Source organism: Camelus ferus, chromosome 21 (genome assembly GCF_009834535.1).
Source record: "Camelus ferus isolate YT-003-E chromosome 21, BCGSAC_Cfer_1.0, whole genome shotgun sequence".
Taxonomy (NCBI): domain Eukaryota; kingdom Metazoa; phylum Chordata; class Mammalia; order Artiodactyla; family Camelidae; genus Camelus; species Camelus ferus.
Genome location: NC_045716.1, coordinates 3,698,923 through 3,718,452, shown reverse-complemented (window position 1 = coordinate 3,718,452; position 19,530 = coordinate 3,698,923). Strand labels below are relative to the sequence as shown.

The window sequence follows — 19,530 nt, the reverse complement described above, 5'->3', positions numbered from 1 at the left end:
AGATTCTGGTTCTTGTTCCAGGGACACAGTTCCCCCGCCCCGAGTATCTCTTGGAATAGGGGGGCCATGACTTACCACAGGCGCCCCCTCACTTCCCAGATAGGTATTACTCATCTGCTGTGTACCAGGCGCTGTGCTGGGGGTGACTGGCTTGCAGCACTAAACAGGACCCCACCCCTGCTTCATGTGTGTCTCTCCACTGTCCCCGCTGCTCTCCATGGGGTCCCCGCCTCTCTCCATCTCCCTCTGGCTCTCTTGCCTCTGTCGCTGGGAAGGTCTCCCTGCACTGTGACCCGTGGGGATGGGTCGGTGACATGCGAGGGATGCTGTGGTTGTTGCAGGAGGACCCCAGGGCTGTCTCCACTCAGCAGCTGTTGGCACCATCAGCTCCGTGGGCATCAGCTTCTCCCTGGGCTCAGAGGAGCTGGGGTCCAGCCAGGAACCAGAGGGCGGCCTGCAGAGGACAGAGTCGAGTTCTGCAGGACAGGTGTCATCCCGGTGAGTGATGGGAGCAAGAGCCCTGACCGCAGGAGGTGGGGGACCAGGACGCTGGGTGGGGAAGGAGACCCCCTGGAGTGGTAGCATGATAACCTCACTGCTCCCAGGTTCTCAGAGGGCTCCTAGACCATGTGCAAGCGTGACACCCTAACATGCCTTCCCCAGCCCTCTTCAGTCTAGTGCGCATGGTTATTCTCTCACCCAGCATTCACTGAACGGCCTGGAGCTCCGGGCGCTGTGCTGGGCACAGCTGCGCAGACAGCCCCCACCCTCAGGGTGCTCCCAGGATGGGCTCTCCGTCTGGGGGGACTTGCTCCTGACTCTGGGCTGGGAAACAGCCCAGCATTCGCATTTCCAGGCTCTCCTTCAGTCCTGAGGGTCTGTGTCCTTGCTCTGGAGCCTCAGAGCCTTGGTGAGCTGATGCTCTGGCCAGGCCTGCTCTTCTCTACAATGTGCCATTCCTGGTGACGTGTGGCCCCACACTTCACATGCCACTGAAGCCAGATCTCCACCCCAGGCCAGGTGTGCTCCCCAAGAACTCCAGATTTGTGCATCCAGTTCCCCCGACATCTCCACTAGGCTGCCTGAGGCCTAATGGAACTGGATCATTCCCAACAAAAGCTGCTTCCCTGGGTCCCCCCGCCTCCCCAACCCCCTGCAAACATACCGCACCCCACTATCCACACAGTGCTCACACCTTAGTCCAGGCATCATCTTGGCTGTTTCCTCCCCTTCTCTCCTACCCTCATCCACTGGCAAGACCCCTCCGGCTCCTGCAGCCACCCTGACGTCATTTCTCCTGGTCTGAGTTCCTTCTTCCTGTGCAAATCTAAGAGCCCCTACCGGCTGTCTGCCTTCCCTCCTGCTCCTACAGTTCCTTCTCCATGTGACAGTCCAAGGTATCTTTTAAAACCTTAATTCAATAATGTCATTTCTCCTGCTGAAACCCCCCAATGGTTTTCCCCCTCACTTTGAATAGGATTCAAACTGCTTACTACCTTGGCTTACAGAGCTCAGTGTAATCTGGCCTCGGCCCACCTGTGCGACCCCATCTGGGCCCTCCTTCCCGCTTGCTCATTTTGTCCAAGTCCAAAGGGCCTGGCCCCGTTACGTCCTTGAACCCACCACACACCGAGCCTCTTCCTGCCCAGAGCTGTGGTTTCCGCCGTTCGCTCCCCCTGGAACTCTCACCTCCGGGTGTGGCAGGACCGGCTCCTTCCTGCCATCGAGCTCTTGGTTTAAATGTCTTCTTCCCTGGCCACCCTGTCACTCTCTGCTTCACCCTGCTTATCAGTCACTGGTGGGTTTTCTCCTCTGTTTACCGGTCTGTTGTTTATAAGCTCCTGAGAGTAAGGACCTTGTCTGTTGTGTTTACCACGTACCCCAGCTGTTTGCACCTGCCCTGTGCCGGCAGGAGGCCTAGAGCTGGCTCTGAAGAGACACTGGATGAGTGGATGTTTGGGTGACACCGAAGGTGAGCTTCTCCCTGAAAGCTGCCAGACAGGGCACCCTGCAGGAGTCCGCTCAGCCTTTTTGCAGGCTGGCTGTCACTTCCACCATGAGGCATTGGTGCTGGTCTGTCTGGGGCCCACAGGACCCTAAGGTGCCCTTCGCCCTGGCCTCCCCCAGCTGCCTCCCGACCACCTCATGTCCACCTTTGCATTTCAGAACACCGCCAGGGGCCAGTGCGGGGCCCGGCCCGCCCTCAGCTGCCCCTTCGGACAGGAACAAGAAAAGCGGTGTCAGCACCACCTCCGCCCTGGGGCTGAAGAAGTTCTTCTTGGCCCTGAGTCAGGGCCCTCGGCCCAAGATGGGCAAGTCCCGCAGCTACAGCGTGGAGCAGCTGCAGCCCCCTGCGCCTGGCCCGGCTTCACACAGCAGCACCCCTGCAGTGAAGAGAGCCCCGTCGTTACAGTCCCTGCATCTGGTGAGTCCCAAGGCCCCAGCCAGGGGCGTGTGAGGCCAGTGGGGGTGTGGCCATCGTCAGAACGAGAGGTGAAAGGAGCCAGGGCGGAGAGAGAGGAGCTGGCGTCCTCTCGGCCGATGCTGAGACGTGGACTCCCTGGACTGGGGGGTGGGCAGCGCCCACACTTCTGTTCCTCCACCCTGCTGTCCCAGCCTGGGCTCACCTAGACAGCGCCCCCGCTACCTTCCCCTCACTCTGCCACCTCTGCCAAGTCCTGGCATCCACTGCCTGATCATTCTGGAACCTTCTCCGTGGCCACAGCAACTGTTAGTCTAGCACAAATCACTTCACTCCTGGATCACCTCAGCGGCCTGCTGACTGGCATCCCTGCCCTGTCTTTCTCCATGTGGCTTCCAGGGTGAACCTTCTGATGTGCAAATCTGGCCTTGCCACCCCCTTGTTAAACATATGCCCTTGCCCCTCATCGCTCTCAAGATGAAGTTCGGGCCACTCGACATTGCCAGAGGGTTTCCGTGATCTGACTGCTCATCATTCTCCTGACACAGGGTCCCAGTTGTCCTCAACCTTCCAGCTCTGGAATCATGCCACACAGCCTGACTTTGAACCTTCCCCTGAGCTGTTCTTCCCGCCCTCCCCACCTGCTCCTGTCTGCTCATCCATCAACACTAAGGCATCGCCTCCTCCAGGAAGCCGCTTCCCACCCTTCCCTGGGCTGAGCTGGGGGCTTCTGCTCCGTGTTCCCTTCTCAGCCTACGCTCCCCTCCTTCCTGGAACATGTCACGTGGTCTTTTATTTGATTTCTGTCTGTCTCCCCTCAGTGAAATGTCTGTTCTTGGAGGGAACATCTTTACACTCCCGGAGGGCAGTACGATGATTAGTGTAGTAGACAGACAGCAGACAGAAACACAGTGAGTGAAGGGGAGAGCGAGTGAGTGAGTGAACGCAGGGCAGCCTGCTCAAGCTCCCCCTCCCGTGTGCTGACCAGCGGCAAACCAGCAGCGGCGCCTGCCTCTCGGCTAGGTCTCTGAAAGGGCAGCTCTGGGCCAGGTGTTCCCAGGTGTTGTGTTTGTTCTAACCTTCCCTGCCCCCTCCCACCGGGCAGAACGCAGAGGACGATCCGTGGTCTGGGGCAGTGGAGCCTTTTCCAGGCTGAAGCGGGGAAGAGGACACAAGCTGAATGAAAATGCCCTTGGTTGTCTTGCACCACGTCCAGTGTAAATATTTGCTGGATAAATGAATGCAGGACAAAAAACAAAAGCAGAGCGGTATCAAGCTGGGGACAACAAGCTAGTGACATTGTGCTCCAGGAATTCACTCTTCTCATGAAGCTAGATTTGTCCCTGGAGTGTCTGAGCGGGGGCCTGGATGTATGGCCATCGGAGCTGCAATCTCTGTAAACCCAAAGGGGGTGACAGCCCATTAGTGTGGCAGAGGGGTCCTCGGCCGTGTGAGCTGAGTGGGCAGCGGGAGAAAGTGAGCTGGCCGAGACAGGTGGGAGCGAGCGCAGGGAGGACTGAGCAGCAGAAAGACTAGTTCAGGAACTGAGAACAGAACCTAAAAGAAGCATCCGTCTTGCCCAGAAATATTCACGACGTGTCTCAGGGTGACCCACTTCCTGTTGACTGTTGTGCTGCTGAGTGTGTGCGTGAGAGGGTGGAGGGGCACCTCACTGGCTTGGTTTTCCTTTGCCCTCCTTGGTGGGCAGCGACCCCAGTCTCACGCCCACCACGCTGGCTGTGGCTCTTTGACTTTTGCGCCTGCATCTGGAAGGTACCTCCCTTCTCCCCTCCCCTCTTTCCCTAGTGACCCCCAGCTTGTCTTTCTGGTCTGAGTTAAACGTGACTTCTCCCAGGATGCCCTCCTGAACTCTGATGCAAGGTCAGGGCGCCCTCTTACCTTCCTGATAATCTGTCTTCTGAGAGCACGGACTCCCCATATGATAAATGTGTGCAGTCTTTGTTTAAAAGTCCACCTCTCCCTGCCTCCGCCTCCACCACCCCCACCCCACCACCACCCTCAGAATGGCCGCCTCACTGGGTCAGTTTCTAGAACACAGATCTGACCTTATAACTTGTCTGACTGACATCGCTCAGTGGTTCTCCAGCAGGTCACATAAAGTCCTCCTAGGTCTGGCCCTTGGCTCCAGCCTGTCTCCCATCACCTCTGCAGCCCAGCCACCCAGACCATAAGTATGTTCCAGAAGGTCCGATGCTTTCTCTTGGCTCTCCCTGTCTGTGCATATGCTGTTTCTTCTGCCTGGAGCACCCACCTCCATCTTCACCTGAAGGGCTCATGCTCTAGGCTGTGCCTAGGTAGCAGCTCCTCCAGTGTCCCAGCGCCTCCTGAGCTGGGTCTCTGTCTCTGCTTCCTGCACACCAGCGGCCGTGCTTCTAGCCTAGTGCTTACGACATGCATTCAGGGCTTTGGACCTACCTGTGCTCACCCCACCCCCATAACTGCATGAACACCTTGAAGGACTTTTGTCTTGTCCATCTTTTTATGCACAATCTTTTAAGGTACATACTTAGATAAAAAATGTTTAACCTTGGCAGTCATAAAAGGGATACTAAAGAATTAAAATGTTTAAGATTTTAACTCTAAAATTGTATATATTATTCTGTAATTAATTTGATTTTACCTTTTTTCTTAATCAGTGAGATAGATTTTATTAATCAATGAGATAATTAGTGTTACTGTATTCAACTGTTATTTCAGCCAAAAAAAAAATTTTTTTAATTTGAAATTTCAGAATGCCTACGTAGGCCCATTTCCTTATGTAAGTTATGGTTATTCCTGGTAAGAATTTTGAAGTAATGACAAAAGCTTACGCTGTGCCCTTCTTAGCAGGCTCTCAGGTTCACGGTCTCCATCTGGTCTCTGTCAGCCCCTTGCTGGCTGGCTTCTCTCACCTGCAATATTGGGCCTTTCCCACCAGGTGTCACCCTCTCGCCAACATCGGAAAGCTGCCTCCTTTCAGAGCCTCCAGTCTCTGCTGAGTGGCAAAGTAGACCGGTCCAACCTCTACCTGGTGGGGGAGCCAGGGGACCACAGAGCAGCCGGCAGGTAAGAGCAGACAAGTGGTTTAGGGGGTAAACCCAGAGCACGGACGGTGACGCTATAAGCTGGACTCCCTGCCTTAGCAGCATGGCCCCGAGTGGGGTCCCTTTAAAGAGAAAGTGAGGCTCCCTGTGCCTTAGGTTGCCTCTTAGAGCCCAAACCTCAGTGCCCTTGCCCCGTGCAGCGGAGCTCTGAGAGGGGTGGGGTTTCTGGAAGGGGTAGAGTTGGAAGGTTTGATTCTTGCGTCCCTATGATGACATCTTGAAATCAGAATGTTTCAGAGCGCTTCCCTAGCCCAGCTAAAGATCTGACTACAGATCCGTAGACAGGACCCCCAAAGAGGCCCTTGACCTGTGACCCTGCCTAGAGAAATCCACCCCATGAGGAGACCGTCCAGGCTAGCCACTCTTACCTGGGGCTCCATGGAGGGGCTTCAGAGTGTCCATTAACTCCTGGAAATTTTAGATAAAATCATAGCTTTCTCCAGAGTCTCAAAGAGATCTCTGCACCTAAAGATTAAAAACCACTACTCTGAGGGGTGGGAGCTCCTGGGTCTGCAGCAGGCAGCTGTGGGACCCCAGGCTCAGCCCCAGCTAGTGGCCTCAGTCGTCTTTCAGCCAGGGAGGGGCTGGGCCCCGGCGCCGGCCGCCCTGCCCTCACTCTCTGGCCCCTCGCAGGCCAGCCAAGGCGCCGCCCCGGCGTGCCCTCAGCGTGGAGGACGTGAGTGCCCCGGGCCTGGCTCGCACTGTGGGCCGCGTGCTGGAGGTGTTCCCGGATGGCACGAGCCAGCTGCAGCTTCAGCGCTCCCCGGAGGGCACTTTCGGCTTCTGTGTGGCCTCTGGGAACGGGCGCCGGGACTCAGGTAGGCCCCCTGCCCTTTCTGGCTCCACAGCCCTGGGGCCTTAGCAAACCACAGCAGTGCCTTCTGGCTGTGGTCGTTTCCTGTCTTTAGCTGAGCAACAGGGCTCGGAACTCAGGGAGCCTCGGTGAAAGGACTGGAATTCTCCCCTGGAGTGGGTAGAGATGGCAGGCTTGCCCCACTGTCCCTCTGCTGCCTGCTGACATCTTGAAATCAGAATCTTGACGCCACCTTTTCATTGCAGATCGAGAGAGATTGTGTTTATCTGGTTCCCTTCCTCTAGATGCAGAGAAGTCCGGGCTCATGGACCATCCTGCCTGTCTATGCATCCAGGCCCCTCCCCCAGGGCCGGCTCCTGCCAGTGATGTTCACACAGATCACATGGATCCTGGCTCCCCGTGCTTGGCTGGGCGGCCCACTGGGTCTTGATTCAGCAGTGGCAGGATCAGGGAGGGGCTCTGGACATCCTTCTGCCAGTTCTCTGGCCAGTTCTCAGCCCTGCCCCATGAATCTTTCAGGGCAAAACGACCTCCCCAGGCCCTTACCCAAGGTCTGTGGGCCAGAAGCCATTGCAGGGCGAGGGACCCTGAAACATACTTCTCAGATAAGATGAGTAGGGGTGGGAAGGAAGGGAGAGAGAGGAGGAAGAGAGAAAGGGAGAGACATACAGGAAGACAGGCTCAGCAGCTGCCCTCCCTGGGCTCTATGCAAAGGGTTTATTTAGTCTTTGCTTTGCTCTCGGGGGTCAGAATTGTTTAGCTGGCAAAACTTTGCCTGCTGTCAGAGTTGCAGACCACAGGGGGTTCTTGCACATTCCGTCATTCATTTTTCAACAATATACATTGATGACCTACTAGGTGCTGTAGATACTGGGGATAGAGCAGTACCTGGAACAGACAAAATCCTCCTTCTCAGGAGTGAGGGAGCTGGACTCTATCTACAAATATATATATGTATATAAACACATATATTACATGTTATGTGTATATGTTTATATATTTTGTGTCATAAATATACTTATATGTTACGTGTTATAATGTATAACACATAATATATAAATTATGCATTCCCCACTGCATTCTTTTGGGTTTTCTCAGGTAGTGAAATGCACTGACAAACAAGCAAACAAAGCAGGCTGAGGGCCAAGGGCAGCGCATATGGGAGCACCGGTGGGCAAAGCACGGTCCAGGCACAGGGAACGGCCAGTGCAGGGGCCCTGAGGGCGGGGAGTGAGCTCGGCCCAGGGGAGGACCTGCACAGAGGTCAAGCTGGACAGAGAGGGGCAAGGGGGAGAGATGGAGCTGAGGTCAGGAAGGCCGGAATGGGGGAGAGACTGAGCAGAGTGCTTTGGCTTTCTTGCCAGTGAGACGGGAGCCCCAGGGGCTTTGGAGCGGAGGCTACCTGCTCTGATATAACGCTTTTAACAGGGTTCCTGGCTGTGCTGTTGAGAGTAGACCCTAGTGGGATGAAGGCAGAACCAGTTTGAAGGCTGTTTCAGTGGTCCAGGAAAGACATGGTGGTGGCAGCTTAGATTGGGGTGGCTGTGGGGATGGTGAGAAGTGCCCGGATTCTGGTTGACTTGAAGGCAGTTTTCACTGTTTGCTGATGGACTTTACATGAGTGTGAGAGGAAGGGAGGACAGGTTTCTCCCCACTCTGGCCCTCAGGACCTGTCTGTCCTTGCAGGGAGATGGCACTTGTGAACATATGCTGACTGTCACACAGCTGTTAGCCACTCTGCCCTTCCTTCAGCCTCCTCTCTCCTTAGGTGAGGGACACGGGCCCTCCAGGAGAGGCAGTGTGCAGGTAGAGTTAGACCGCAGAGCATGGTTTGCACTCCAGTGCCTCTGCTGGCTGTGTGACCTTGAGCAGGTTACTTACCCATTCTGAGCCTCAGTTCTCTAATCTGTAAAATGAAGCTAATGATACCCTACCTGGAAGAGTTATAAGGAACATTCTGTGACATACATAGGAAAGTTCCTGGCACTTTTTTCCCTTTCCTCTTCAGGAAAAGAATGTGTATTTGGGGAGCAGAACCCCAGATGTGGACAGACATGATGTGTGTATCACCTGTCATTGTGAGATCATACCCAACCTGGCACTGAACTCTATCCCCCCATCCTTCCCCAAAGTCCCTTTAGGCCCCTTTACAGGCAGAGAGAGACCCTTCCCCCATCACCTTTCATGGAGCGCTGATGGGCAGGGCTCTCTAATGACCAAGAAAGAGCTTGGCCTGCTCCCCGGAGCGCCCCTAACCTGGGTTGGTGCGAGCTCTTCCCTGTCCTGCCCAAGTGGTGCCCTGCTCCTGCTGCCGCAGCTGGCTGTTGGATGTCACGCAGAGATTCCCACGCACATGGAACGTGGCTGGTGCTGGTGCCTCCTTGTCAGGGGCCAGCCTCCAGCAGCCAAGGGTCCCTCCTCCTGGGCCTCTGAGGGGCCGTCAGCTGGGGCTGGTTTGCATTCCTCACTGAAAGATGCTGGTGTTAATTTGCTGGCTGTCATATCTGGTTCCATACAAGGATGTGAGAACAGCAGGCTTCGCCTTCTGCTTCTAATTGAATACAACACAGAGATCATACATCCTTAACAAAGGCCGTTTCCAGCAGACAGTAAGAGCCTGCAGTAGCGGTCTCTCTGTCATATCTGTGTCGTGACTTTCAACTGTGGAACCTACCTCAGAGTCTCCCCAAAATGGCGGTATGACAGCGGTGTCTGGTCCTCCAGCTGCATTCTTTTGGGCTTTCTAGTCACTCCCACAGGGGTGTCCTGCTGTATGGCAGCTATATCTGCGGGTTTCCCCCCTCCCCTCCTTAACCTGCCTGTGGCCCACCGACACGCAGACAGGGCAGGCAAGCTGCTAAAACACCCAGAAAGAAGAGGGAAAGGTTAGGACAAGGGCTGAGATAAGAGCCTTGTGCAACCAAGATCGCAGCAGACCTTGTGCGGAGGGAGCCGGCCTTGCAGGAAAGACTCAGCTCTGTCAAGAAGCACCGAGGAGTTCCGCAACTCAGGCCTGGGAGCCCGCAGATTGCATTTGCTGTACTTAGAATTGCAGACCCGCAAGTGCCATGGAGGAAATTTCAATGCACTTTCAAACCTGAATTTCAGAGGTTGGGCTCTGAAAAGCTTGACTTCTGCTGGGGCCAGAAGTTCCTTCAGGGCTGGGTGGACAATAGACATGACTTCCGACTAGTCCAAGACATCTTAAAAGGCTTCAAGCCAGAAGCTGGGGAACCAGATGGGATGTCCTTTCTGGTCCCTTCTAAGGAAGCTGATTTTAGGAAGAGGAAGCAGAGAGTAATGTGCGGGCAGCTGCTTAATGTTTCTAATCAGCCAGCCAAGCCCGAGCTGGAGAGCAGCGAGGGTGTTTTAGGTGGCGCTAAGCTGCGGAGTGACTCCTACGGGTGCAGAGTCCCCACCCTGCGTCCTCCAGCGGCCCGGTCCTGTGCTCTGCACACCTGTGCTCACTCAGCACATCCGGGTCGGGGCGCCCAGCTTTCCCGGGAGGAGCCTGTGCCTCCCTTATCTCTCAGGTGGAAGCAGCTGAAGGGGAGGGGAGTTTGAAAGGTTTTAGCAGAAGTTGAGGCAAAAGGGGCTCCCTTAGCTGGACCATCCTGCACTGTGTGACCAGGGAGGCAGGGAACCCAGCCTAGCTGGCCCAAGGCCCCCAGATGTGAGTTCCTCGAATTGCACCTGGAAAAAAGGGAGAAGCCACTTCTTCCTAGGCTCAGTCTCCCTTAGCGACCCGGGGAATGACCCCAGCCAGGCGGGGCCTCTTGGGGGCAGTGCGTGGGGAGAGGGTGTGTGTGAAGGAGGGAAAGTGAGCCACCACTTTAAATAGGGACTAGGAATTTTACATTTCCTGGACTTTTGCCCAGATGCCTCCTAATCTTAAGTGAGGAACCATAACCAAGGAAGGCTGAGGCCAGGGCTAGTCCTGGACAGCCCTGCGGGGCAAACCAGGTTTGGACTTGACCTCAGCCACCTTCGCTGCTGCAGCGATACGTTCCACCACCCAGCCACTTGGGAGCAGCAGCTGGGTCTTATTTGTGAGTCCCGCCTCTCACAGTGCCAGGCACACGGTAGGTCTTGGTCTTAATTTTGCAGCATTGTTTTCCTCCCTATTTTACTATCAAAGCTCATCTCAGGAAAAGGTAAGGTTAGCTCATTCACACTGGGGTGTCCGTGAATAACAGCAGCTTAAAGCATTATTTGTACTAGGGGCTTTTTAAAAGAGGGGACGGAGAAATGAAGTGGTACCATGGAGGCGGGCGCACTATGTGTATGCAGCCAGCCGTGGTTGTGATGTGGAATAACGAGGGGTGTGTGTGTGTGTGGGTGTGTGTGTGTGTGTTTGTTTGTGTGTAGACCTGCCCTGCATGAGCATCTGCCTCCCCTGCCCCCAAACGTACCCACCTGGTCAGCATTCCACAGAGCTGTGTGTCTTTGATTTGGATTTCACGTGTCACGTGCTCCTGTTTTCCTTTGCAGGGTTCTACGTGCAGGAGATGGCTGACGAGAGCACCGCCAAGCTGTACTCGGGGCTGCTGGGGGTGGGGGACGAGATCCTCGAGGTGAACGGGGCCAAGGTTGCAGGGCTGGGCTTGGCTCACATTCAGGAGCTCCTGGCCCACGCGGAGAGTTTGTCAATCCGTGTGCTGAGGCAGAGGCCGGTCCCGAGGTGACCCGAAGGTATCTTTGCCTTTGCTATCACCCCCTTGGAGACCTTGAACCACCCTGGGGAGGGGGGCTGGGAATGCACTACACAAAGCTGCTTTGTCTATTGAAAATGAATACGGTGGCGTGTGACCCCTGGGCTGTGACTGACCACCCTAGCAAGAGGGGAGGAGCCTGTGTGTGTATTTTGTTGAAGGGTGTTAGTTTATGCCGAACTGGGTAAAAAATCCACCCTGACCACACCTGAGGTTTTGTCAACCTCTTCCTACACCTTTGTTGGCAGCGGAGGAGAGAGATCCAGTGGGTCCTTCGGTTGGTCCCTGAGCATTGCCTCACCCCCAGGTCCCATCCACTCTGTCAGGGGCTCCTTCAGCCACCCCCTCCCCAACTCCAGAACCAAAGAAAGTGCTTGGCCATATTGGCCTCAGTCTCACTTCTCCCAGCTCCCATTTGGCACCTTTGCTATTTTCCCAGAAATGGGCAAAGCGTCCTGGGGTAACAGCCTGACAGCCATTGACTATATATTCCAAACCAAAAATTGGCATATGTGGTCTGGTGTTGAAAACATCTGGGAGATGTTAATCTGGTAGGCAGAATATTAAGAATTTCTGGGAAATCTTTGTGATATATACAAGTTTGAAGGAAAAAAAAATGAAACTGAGACCAATTTCAGGGAAGTGCAGCTGTGGCCAGTGGGTCTGGCCAGACCAGCCTCGCCCCACCCCCGCCTCTGCCCAGAGCAAGGCTGGAGCTGCCGCAGCCTGGCCGTGAGGACCTCTGTCCTCCTTCTCCCGTGACCTCGGACATGGGCTGCAGCTGGTGCCAGGCTGTCCCCAGCCACAGGCTCTCCGCCCCAACTCCCTGACGGCAGCTGTGGGTGGGCCGATGGCAGGACATGAGCAGGGGGATGGGCTGTCCTGTCTGGGCACTTCACTGCCCTAAGGGTTGGGACTCTGGGAGTAGATGGCCATGTGTCAGTCTTAAATTATTAAAAAAAAAAAAAAAAGCTGAAACTTCTGCCACTCTGAGGTGCTACATTCTGGGCTGCATGCTCACTGGACCTTCACTTGCCTGGCATGGGCCGGGGCGGGGGGGGAGGGGTAAGAGGACACAGGCGCAGCAGTGGGCTGTGCTGGGCATGCCTAGAGGGGGACTGGGCAGGGCTAGGGAGGCCCCTGGGGTTGGGGTGACAGCCAGGGTTGATGCAGAGGCCGCCAGAGATGATCCCCTGCTGGGAGAGGAGCCCTGGGCAAGGTGCATTTAGGAGCAGGAGACAGAAGGGAGCTAAGCGGCCTTGGATAGGAGCGGCGGGGGTGGGGGAGGGGGGAGGGGGCAGTCCAGAGCTGCTTTATAACTGGCTGGGTGCAGGCTGTGGTCAAAACACAGCAGAATCAAGTTAAAATGAGTGTCTTGGCAGCTCTCAGCGGGCAAGGTCACTGAAGGAGGCACGTGGTCTGAAGGAACGGTGATGGAGGAGGAGACAGGCAATCCCATGGAGGGTGTGTGTTCAGTGTTCTCCCCTTCTAGGACCTTCTCAGCAGGAGCCAGTTAAAACCCCTCTTTACTGTCCCCAGAGGCTGGGGGGTAGGGGGCTCCCAGAGCCCCCAGCACTGCAGGATGGAGAGCCTGGGCCCACCTGGGGTTGGGGTGAAGGGGGGGTGAGGAGGCTCTGGCAGGTGAGTAGAGCGGTCAGGGGAACAAGTGCTTAGGTCTTCAGGGTGTTAAGAGGGCACTGGGACACCTCAGAGACCAACCTGGGGTCCCCAAAGCATAAAAATGTCCCCATAGCAGAAACTGCAGGAGTGAAGAAACCCTGGCAGCCCCTGTACCCCGGCTTATGGCCTTGTGGTCATAAAACTTTAGGGAAACTTCATGTTGAAAAACACTTCTAGGGACATTTCTGTTTTCTCTGTCTGGCGAGGATAAGGAGGCTCACAGGCCTTTCCGGCCCAAGCTGGGAAGAAGTGGACATGGGGGCGGGGTGGGCTGGGACCGGGCAGGGAAAGGTCTCTAAGGAGTACTGAGCCGCTGGCTGCTTCCGTTACCGGCCAGGTGTGGGGCCAGGTTCCTGACACATCTTATTTCATCCTTAAAATAGTTCTGCCAGGGATGTCTTGTTTATTGTCTTCATTTACACAGATGGAGAACCAAGTTCAGAGGTAATGACGGCGTTCAGACTCAGCCCTGACTTGGGGCCCACTCTTCCCATGGCAGCCCCCTCCCTCCCTCCCCTACCCCCCCCCATGCCAGAAAAGATTTGATGGAAAAGGGAGGGAGGGAGGGAGGCACTCGGGGCTGGTGTGAAGCAGCTCTGCCTTGCTCTGATTCCAAAGAGGCAGAAGGCGCTCCTTCCTGATGCTGGACCCAGACTTGAATGGGTGGGAAGGGACAGTTGTGGGACACAGGACGGGCCGGTCAGTGACACGGTGACATGCGTTGGTAAAAGAATTTACCAGAGATGAAGGAGGAGAATAGAAAAGGAGTTTATTAGTTTGTGCTGCCGTAGACAACAGCAGGCCACACAGATGAGCAGTGCCCACATGCGCACCGAGGGCCGGGTGTTGGGGTCTTTTATGAGATAGGGTCACAAGGTGCCTGATCAGCTTGTGCACAAGTCTCTGATTGGTTGTAGGTGATATAAGAAGTTTAGCGGGTCCGTGAAGGGTGGTGGGGTTTATAACTGAAAAGGTGGGCTGAGACAAGCCAGCCTGAGCGACTGTGAGATTAGGCATTGCCTAGGACTAACAGTTTGTTAGAGAAACACACCCAGTAAAGAATGCACTTTATCTGTTGAGGGATCACAGGCAGACATCTGAGATCCCAGGAATGGGGGGACGGTGGACTTTGAAGGATGTCAGTTGGCCCCAGAGAGACTGGTTTGGCCAGCCTCCTGTCTGACCTTCTCCATCTGCTCTGCCTGGGGAACTGCTGATCCGGAAAGCTAGGCCCCATCAACCACGCCTCCCATGGGATCATCAGAACCTCTTACAACCTAGTGTACTAACTAGGAGCCAGGCCACGGTCCCGCTCCTGCCCGAGCCCAGGGCGATGAGAAAGACCCACCCAACCTCTCTGGCGCAGCGGTATGGGGAGACACTCAAACACCGCCACCTGGCCTGGTGGTGCCACAAGAGGAGGCACCTGGCTGGCCAGCCTGAGTGATCAGTAATCAGCTGGGGGAGGCGGGCTTATGCGGGGGGGAGGGGGGGGAGTGCGCCCGCTCAGGGTTTTGTAAATCCAGGAGGAACTTACAGGAAGGTAAGGGAAAGGACGTTCAGGCACAGAAAATAAACAGCATGTGCGCAGGTACGGGTTTCTGCGGAGTCCGCCCTCTGTCCCTGCGGTGGCAGTGTATGGTACACGACTTGTCCAGGCCTCGCTTCCCACAGGTAGGCACCTGGCACTGCGACTGTACGAGACAAAGTGGCAGCAACTTTGGCCTCAGGCCTGTCAATGTCCTTAAGATGACGGGAGCGGGGTGGGGTCGGGGGGGACGGCGGGTTCAGAATCCCTGGGTCCTGCGCTCGCTGGGCAGGCTTTGGGAGGGAGGGCGCCGAGCGACTCCCGACGCCGATTTTGGCTTTTTCTCAAGAACGCCTCATGGAGGGGGGTGGGGGGCAGGTTGCAGGTGAGAGCCCGTCTCCGCAGGGCGAGGCCGGCTGCCCCCGGCCAGAGGACCGAGGTCTGTCGCGGACCAACCGCCCGGTGCCCACCGTGCCCTCCCTGCGACGTTACTTTGTTCCTCGGGTGTCGCCCGCGGGTCAGGTCGGCCGGGCGGGGCTCCGCGCGGGCTGCGCCCTCCCCGCCCTTCGGCGGCCCCGGGGGTCTCGCCGCGTCGGCAGGGGGCTGGGGCTGCGCTGCGCGCCCGCCCGCCCGCCCGCCTCAGTCTCCGCGCGGCCGGGTCATCGCCTCTGCGGGGCCGGGGATGGGGCTGGAGCCTGCAGTTTGACGGGGCCTGGGTTTGGGGGGCGGTTACACGCTACCCAACCCGCGCGCACAGACGCTCGGCTCGGCGCCCGAGGCCGGGAGGAAGACGACCTTCACCTTAGCCTCGAGGAACGCACGGCAGGGGGCGGGGGAGACCGCGCGCGGCTAAGAGGAGGCGGCGGTGGCCGCGCGCCGAGCGGGGCGGGGGGACGAGCTGGGGCCGGTGGGAGGGAAACGAGGCGACGCGGGGGCCCAGGAATGGGGACCCGGGGTGTGCAGTGTCCGAAGGGCTCTCGCTTGTAGGAACCGCAGGCACCGCTCGAATTTTGAAAACCAAGGTGAACGCAGGAATTCAGGGACGTGCAGTCGCTATGAAGTCTCCCACCTTGCTCTGCCTGCTCCTCGCTAAGGTCACAATCCTGAACCCTTGCAAGGGAGGGACTAATCTTGGGGTTACAGACTAGTGTTACCTGAAAACTGGGTTCGACTCTTGGTGGGTGTGGATACAACCAAGCCAAAGAGCAGGCGGAGGAAGGATTACTTGAAGCAAGTGAAGAGAAACCTGGGGATCTTTCCCCAAACCATGTCTCCCCGGAACAGCAAAACTCGGTAAGTTTTAAGCTGAGGGTACGTGCGTATTCAGAAAGGGCTTGAGCACAGGAAGATTTGACCTAGAAGTGGGGCAAAGGTTGACAGAGTCCCAGTCTTGGAGTCAAGAGTCAACATCATTGTTGTCCGCCACCTGGGTGGGAGCCTTAGTTCCTGAGGAACTCTGAAGTATTAATGTATATCCCTTGAGGATGGACTAGGACTCTGTTTATCACTGCACTGTTGTCTGTCTTTTCTCTGTTCTTGCATTCCTTTGTTCCCTTAAGATCACTGATGACTGAGACATGTTCAAGGGCAGGCATTGTGGCTTAGATCCCTAAATGGCTTAAGTTAAAATGGGTTCTCCTCTGTCGAGAAAGCCATTCCTGGTTCTTTCTCCAGGGACGCCCTCCACCCCCTAACCTATTACACTAAGAGCCTGAGACTCAGGTTAAGTTACTAAGGTTTTAACAAGCTTAGGTCACATAGCACGTAATTACTGGAGGCAGGATTTGAACCTGGCCCTCTGAGACTCCATCCTCCTGGGACCTTGTGGGGCCCACCTACTTGGGAGGTTCTTGACCACCGGCCCCCTCCCTGCACGGGCCCCGGGGCTGCCCTGACCTTCACCAGTGTGGGCATCAGGGCGCTTGGCATTGGTTTTCCTTCAGGGGAAGGGAGCGGGTGCTGTCACCTGCCCACTGCGGGGAGAGGGGAATAGGGGAGGCAGATCGTTTTCCAGAACAGTATTTCTGAATTGCAGGCACAACCCACTAGTGGGTCACAATATCTATCTTTTAAAGAAAGACTCAGCATTAAAAAATAAAATAGCGGTGCCTCGCACAAGGTAAAGGTAGATTTTGTGTGGGAAACACTTCTTACAGATGTGTGTGTCCTGAGGTGGGGGGGGGGGTTCTGTTTTTTCCCCAGGGAGGTGGTAATTAGTTTTATCTTTTTTTTTAATGGAGGTACCGGGGACTGAACCTAGGACCACTGAGGGAACAAGCCCTGGGGCTACGGCTGGGAGGCTGCAGGCCCCTCCACCCTGCCGAATGGAAGCTGCTAAAACCTGGCCTGCGGGCTGGGGAGTGTTCCTGGCCTCTGGGGAAAAAGGCATCCTTGCTCCTGATACAGGAAAAATGAACATGGGGCGAGAGGATGGCCCTGTCCCAGATCTCAGGAATTCAAGAGTGAACCACAGTTGAGTAAAGGTAGATTTATTCAGAGAGATACATACTCTGCAGGTTGTTTCAGAAGGCAAGAGAAAGGCCACGAGGTGTCGGGGTTGGGTGCTTAAAGTAAAAGTAGATACACACTCCGTAGACAGAGTGTGGGCCATCTTACTCAGAAGGGAGAGCAGCCACCAGGTGTGGAGGTTAATTTTTATGGGCTAAGTAACTTCATATGCTAACAAGTGGGAAGATTAGTCCAACTACTTTGGGGAAGGGGCTGGCATTCCCAGGAATTGGGCCATCACCACTCACCCTTTGACCTTTTATGGTTAAACTCAGAACTGTCACAGTACCTGTGGGAGGCCATTACCATGCTGATATATTACAGTGAGCCAATGATGAAGCTCAAGGTCTACTAGAAGTCAAATCTCCCTCCATCTTGGGCCTCAAGTCCTACTCAGAGTTGAATTTTCCACCACCTTGGTGTCAACTGCAATTTCTTCAATGGCTGTGCCCTGCCCCCTTCCTTCCTGTCTCACTCCTACATCTGTGTCATCAAGAGGAGATCTGTCCCTTGAGGTGGAGGGCAGTGACAGGACCAGACTTCCTGGTCCCTCAAGCTGGCCTCTGGCCACGGGATCCCCACGTGGGCATTTACTGGCAGGAACTTCAGTTGTTGGTTCTCCCATTCTGCCAAGTCCAAACTCTATGCATTCACTTATCCACTCATTTATTTAGCTTATTTGTGCGCCTTTGTTGGAGCGACTTTCCCCTTGTTCGCCCACAGACCCCTGGCAGCCTTCGGAAATATTACAGGTGCTCGCCCTGGGAAGCATTCCATGACACCTGCGTGCTGACTGTGGCCCCCTTACCTCCTAATGAATCTGGTACCCAGGGCTCTGCATTGTGGTTCTTTCCCCATAGAATTACTTGTTTATCCTCCGTCAAACTTACCCGGCCCACCTGCCCAACCCATTTCCCACCCCAAATCCCCAGGCTGGTTCTGGAGCTATTGAAAAGGCCAGGCTGCCACCTGATCCCCTGCCATCCCGCCCTCCCCATCATCCTCTCTGAAGTTTTCCTTTATCGTATGGAGCCAGAGCACCTGCTCAGAAATGGCAACAGCCCTCCTTGGCAAGCTGCTCTGCCCAGCTCCCTCAAGCTGTGGGTTTGGCCAGGTCAGAGTGCTGGGCTGGAGGAAGGGGCTGCTGGGATTGGCTCTGACACTCTGCCCGCAGAGCCAGGCCTTAACAGCTGCCCTGCCAGGCCTGGAGGGTATCCGGGCTCTCCTGTGGCTGCCGGGCTGCCTGCTGGGCCTGCCTTTGTCTTGTCCTTCCGCAATCTGGACTCAGGCCCCAACTTCCAGTGTGAAGCTACCCACAGGGGTCTGGCCAGATGCCGGCACCGGGGAGAGGCCGGCCCTGCCCTTGGGATGCCCACATCCCCAGAGTGGAGGCGCTACAGCTGTGCAGAGACAAACCAGTGTGCCAAGGGCTACAGTGGGAGCTCCGGGCAGGAGGCCCCACTGCACCTGGTGAGCAGAGAGGCTTCCCAAAAGAGCCAGCCCCAGGCTCGCCGCCTCCATCCAGCTCTGTGTTATCTCAGGAACAGGAATGCTGGCAGCCGCGGGGGCTGCTCGCAGCAGCCGTCAGATGCCACAGCGTTCTCATCCTGCGCTCCTCAGACCGACTCTCCAGGGGTTTCTGAGTTTGTTAAGTTTGGCTCACTTATTTTTTGCATGTCTAGCCAAATAAACAAAAGCCCCAGAATATTTAGTCAGCAGGGCTGACCTGCCTGAGGTTCTTGACCAGATTTCTAGAACTCTACACTAGGCGTATAGGGTTTGAGCCACGGTCAGGTCCAAGGTGGCTGGTGTCCATCTTTATCTTCGGCACTTCTAGTTTGATGCTTTAAACTTGTACTGCAGCTCATATGATCCCTCTTCCTCCCCTCAGCTTTACTGTTTCTCTGGTTAGAGCAAGGCCCTGTGAAAGTAACCTCTGCTTGCCACCCCCGAAGCCTGGGCGGTGACTTTTCAGGGAGGCCACGTATCGGTCCAGTCAGACTTGGCTCTCATTCTGACTCTACACTCACAAGTTGTACTCTTGAGCAAATTTCTTAATTGTCTATGCCTCAGTTTTCAGGTATAAAATGGGCCTCAACAGTATTTCCCTCATGGGGTTGTGAGAAGAAACAAAAAAGGTGTTTCACTCCCCCAAAATGTCCCTAGGGCCTTGGTCAAAGACATGCCTGGCCCATCAGATTCTCTTCAAATACTGGCCAGAAGTATTAGCTTTATTAGCCACTAATGCAATACCAAATTTGAGAAATTTGCTCCTGGAAGAGTTGATGACCCTCCCCAAAGGCCGGCCAAGCTCAGGGTGAACTGTGAATGGAGACCAAGTGTTTAACGGTGTACGTGAGGGAGGACGGGGAGCGGGTTGGAGGAAGCAGCACTGCTGAGGTCAGAGGCTGGCTTCAGGAGTCCACGTCCAAGTCCAAGGCAGCTTCGGGGGCTCATCACTCCCTCTGGGAGGTATCAGTGGGGACATTTGTGCTTGGGCTCTGCTTGTGCCAGCACCAGACAGGAGCCACTGCTGCGTCTGGCTGTCAGTGCCTTGGAGGAGGGGCCCTCCAAGGATGGGGGGGTGCGTACTGATTTGAATGTGTCGTCCTGGACGGTGAAGACACTGGCAGCGTGGACCAGTCTTCCCTTCCTGTGAATTCCACTTTTGCCTTGGGCCTTGCCTTTTAACATCTCCAACAAGTGTAATGTCAGACTTGGAGCCAGGAGGACTTGGAACGACAGCACTCTTGGTGCTCAGC

At 55.7% G+C, this 19,530-nt stretch overlaps 1 protein-coding gene across 7 annotated transcripts in view; it reads left to right on the top strand.

Moving 5' to 3' along the window:
- The window catches only part of KIAA1614 (KIAA1614 ortholog), a 36,854-nt gene extending 24,824 nt beyond the window's left edge, over window positions 1–12,030 (top strand). For 5 of the 7 annotated variants that reach the window (XM_032463597.1, XM_032463598.1, XM_032463596.1 and 2 more), the window contains 5 exons: window positions 342–498; window positions 2,167–2,425; window positions 5,361–5,488; window positions 6,160–6,344; window positions 10,832–12,030. In XM_032463597.1, coding sequence (XP_032319488.1) covers window positions 342–498; window positions 2,167–2,425; window positions 5,361–5,488; window positions 6,160–6,344; window positions 10,832–11,025 — 923 coding nt within the window. In that variant the 3' untranslated portion in view covers window positions 11,026–12,030. Of the gene's footprint in view, window positions 1–21; window positions 104–341; window positions 499–2,166; window positions 2,426–5,360; window positions 5,489–6,159; window positions 6,345–10,831 lie in introns of those variants that run through there. The other 2 variants (XM_032463603.1, XM_032463601.1) reach the window with 2 other exon arrangements.
- Window positions 12,031–19,530: the final 7,500 nt, after the last annotated feature.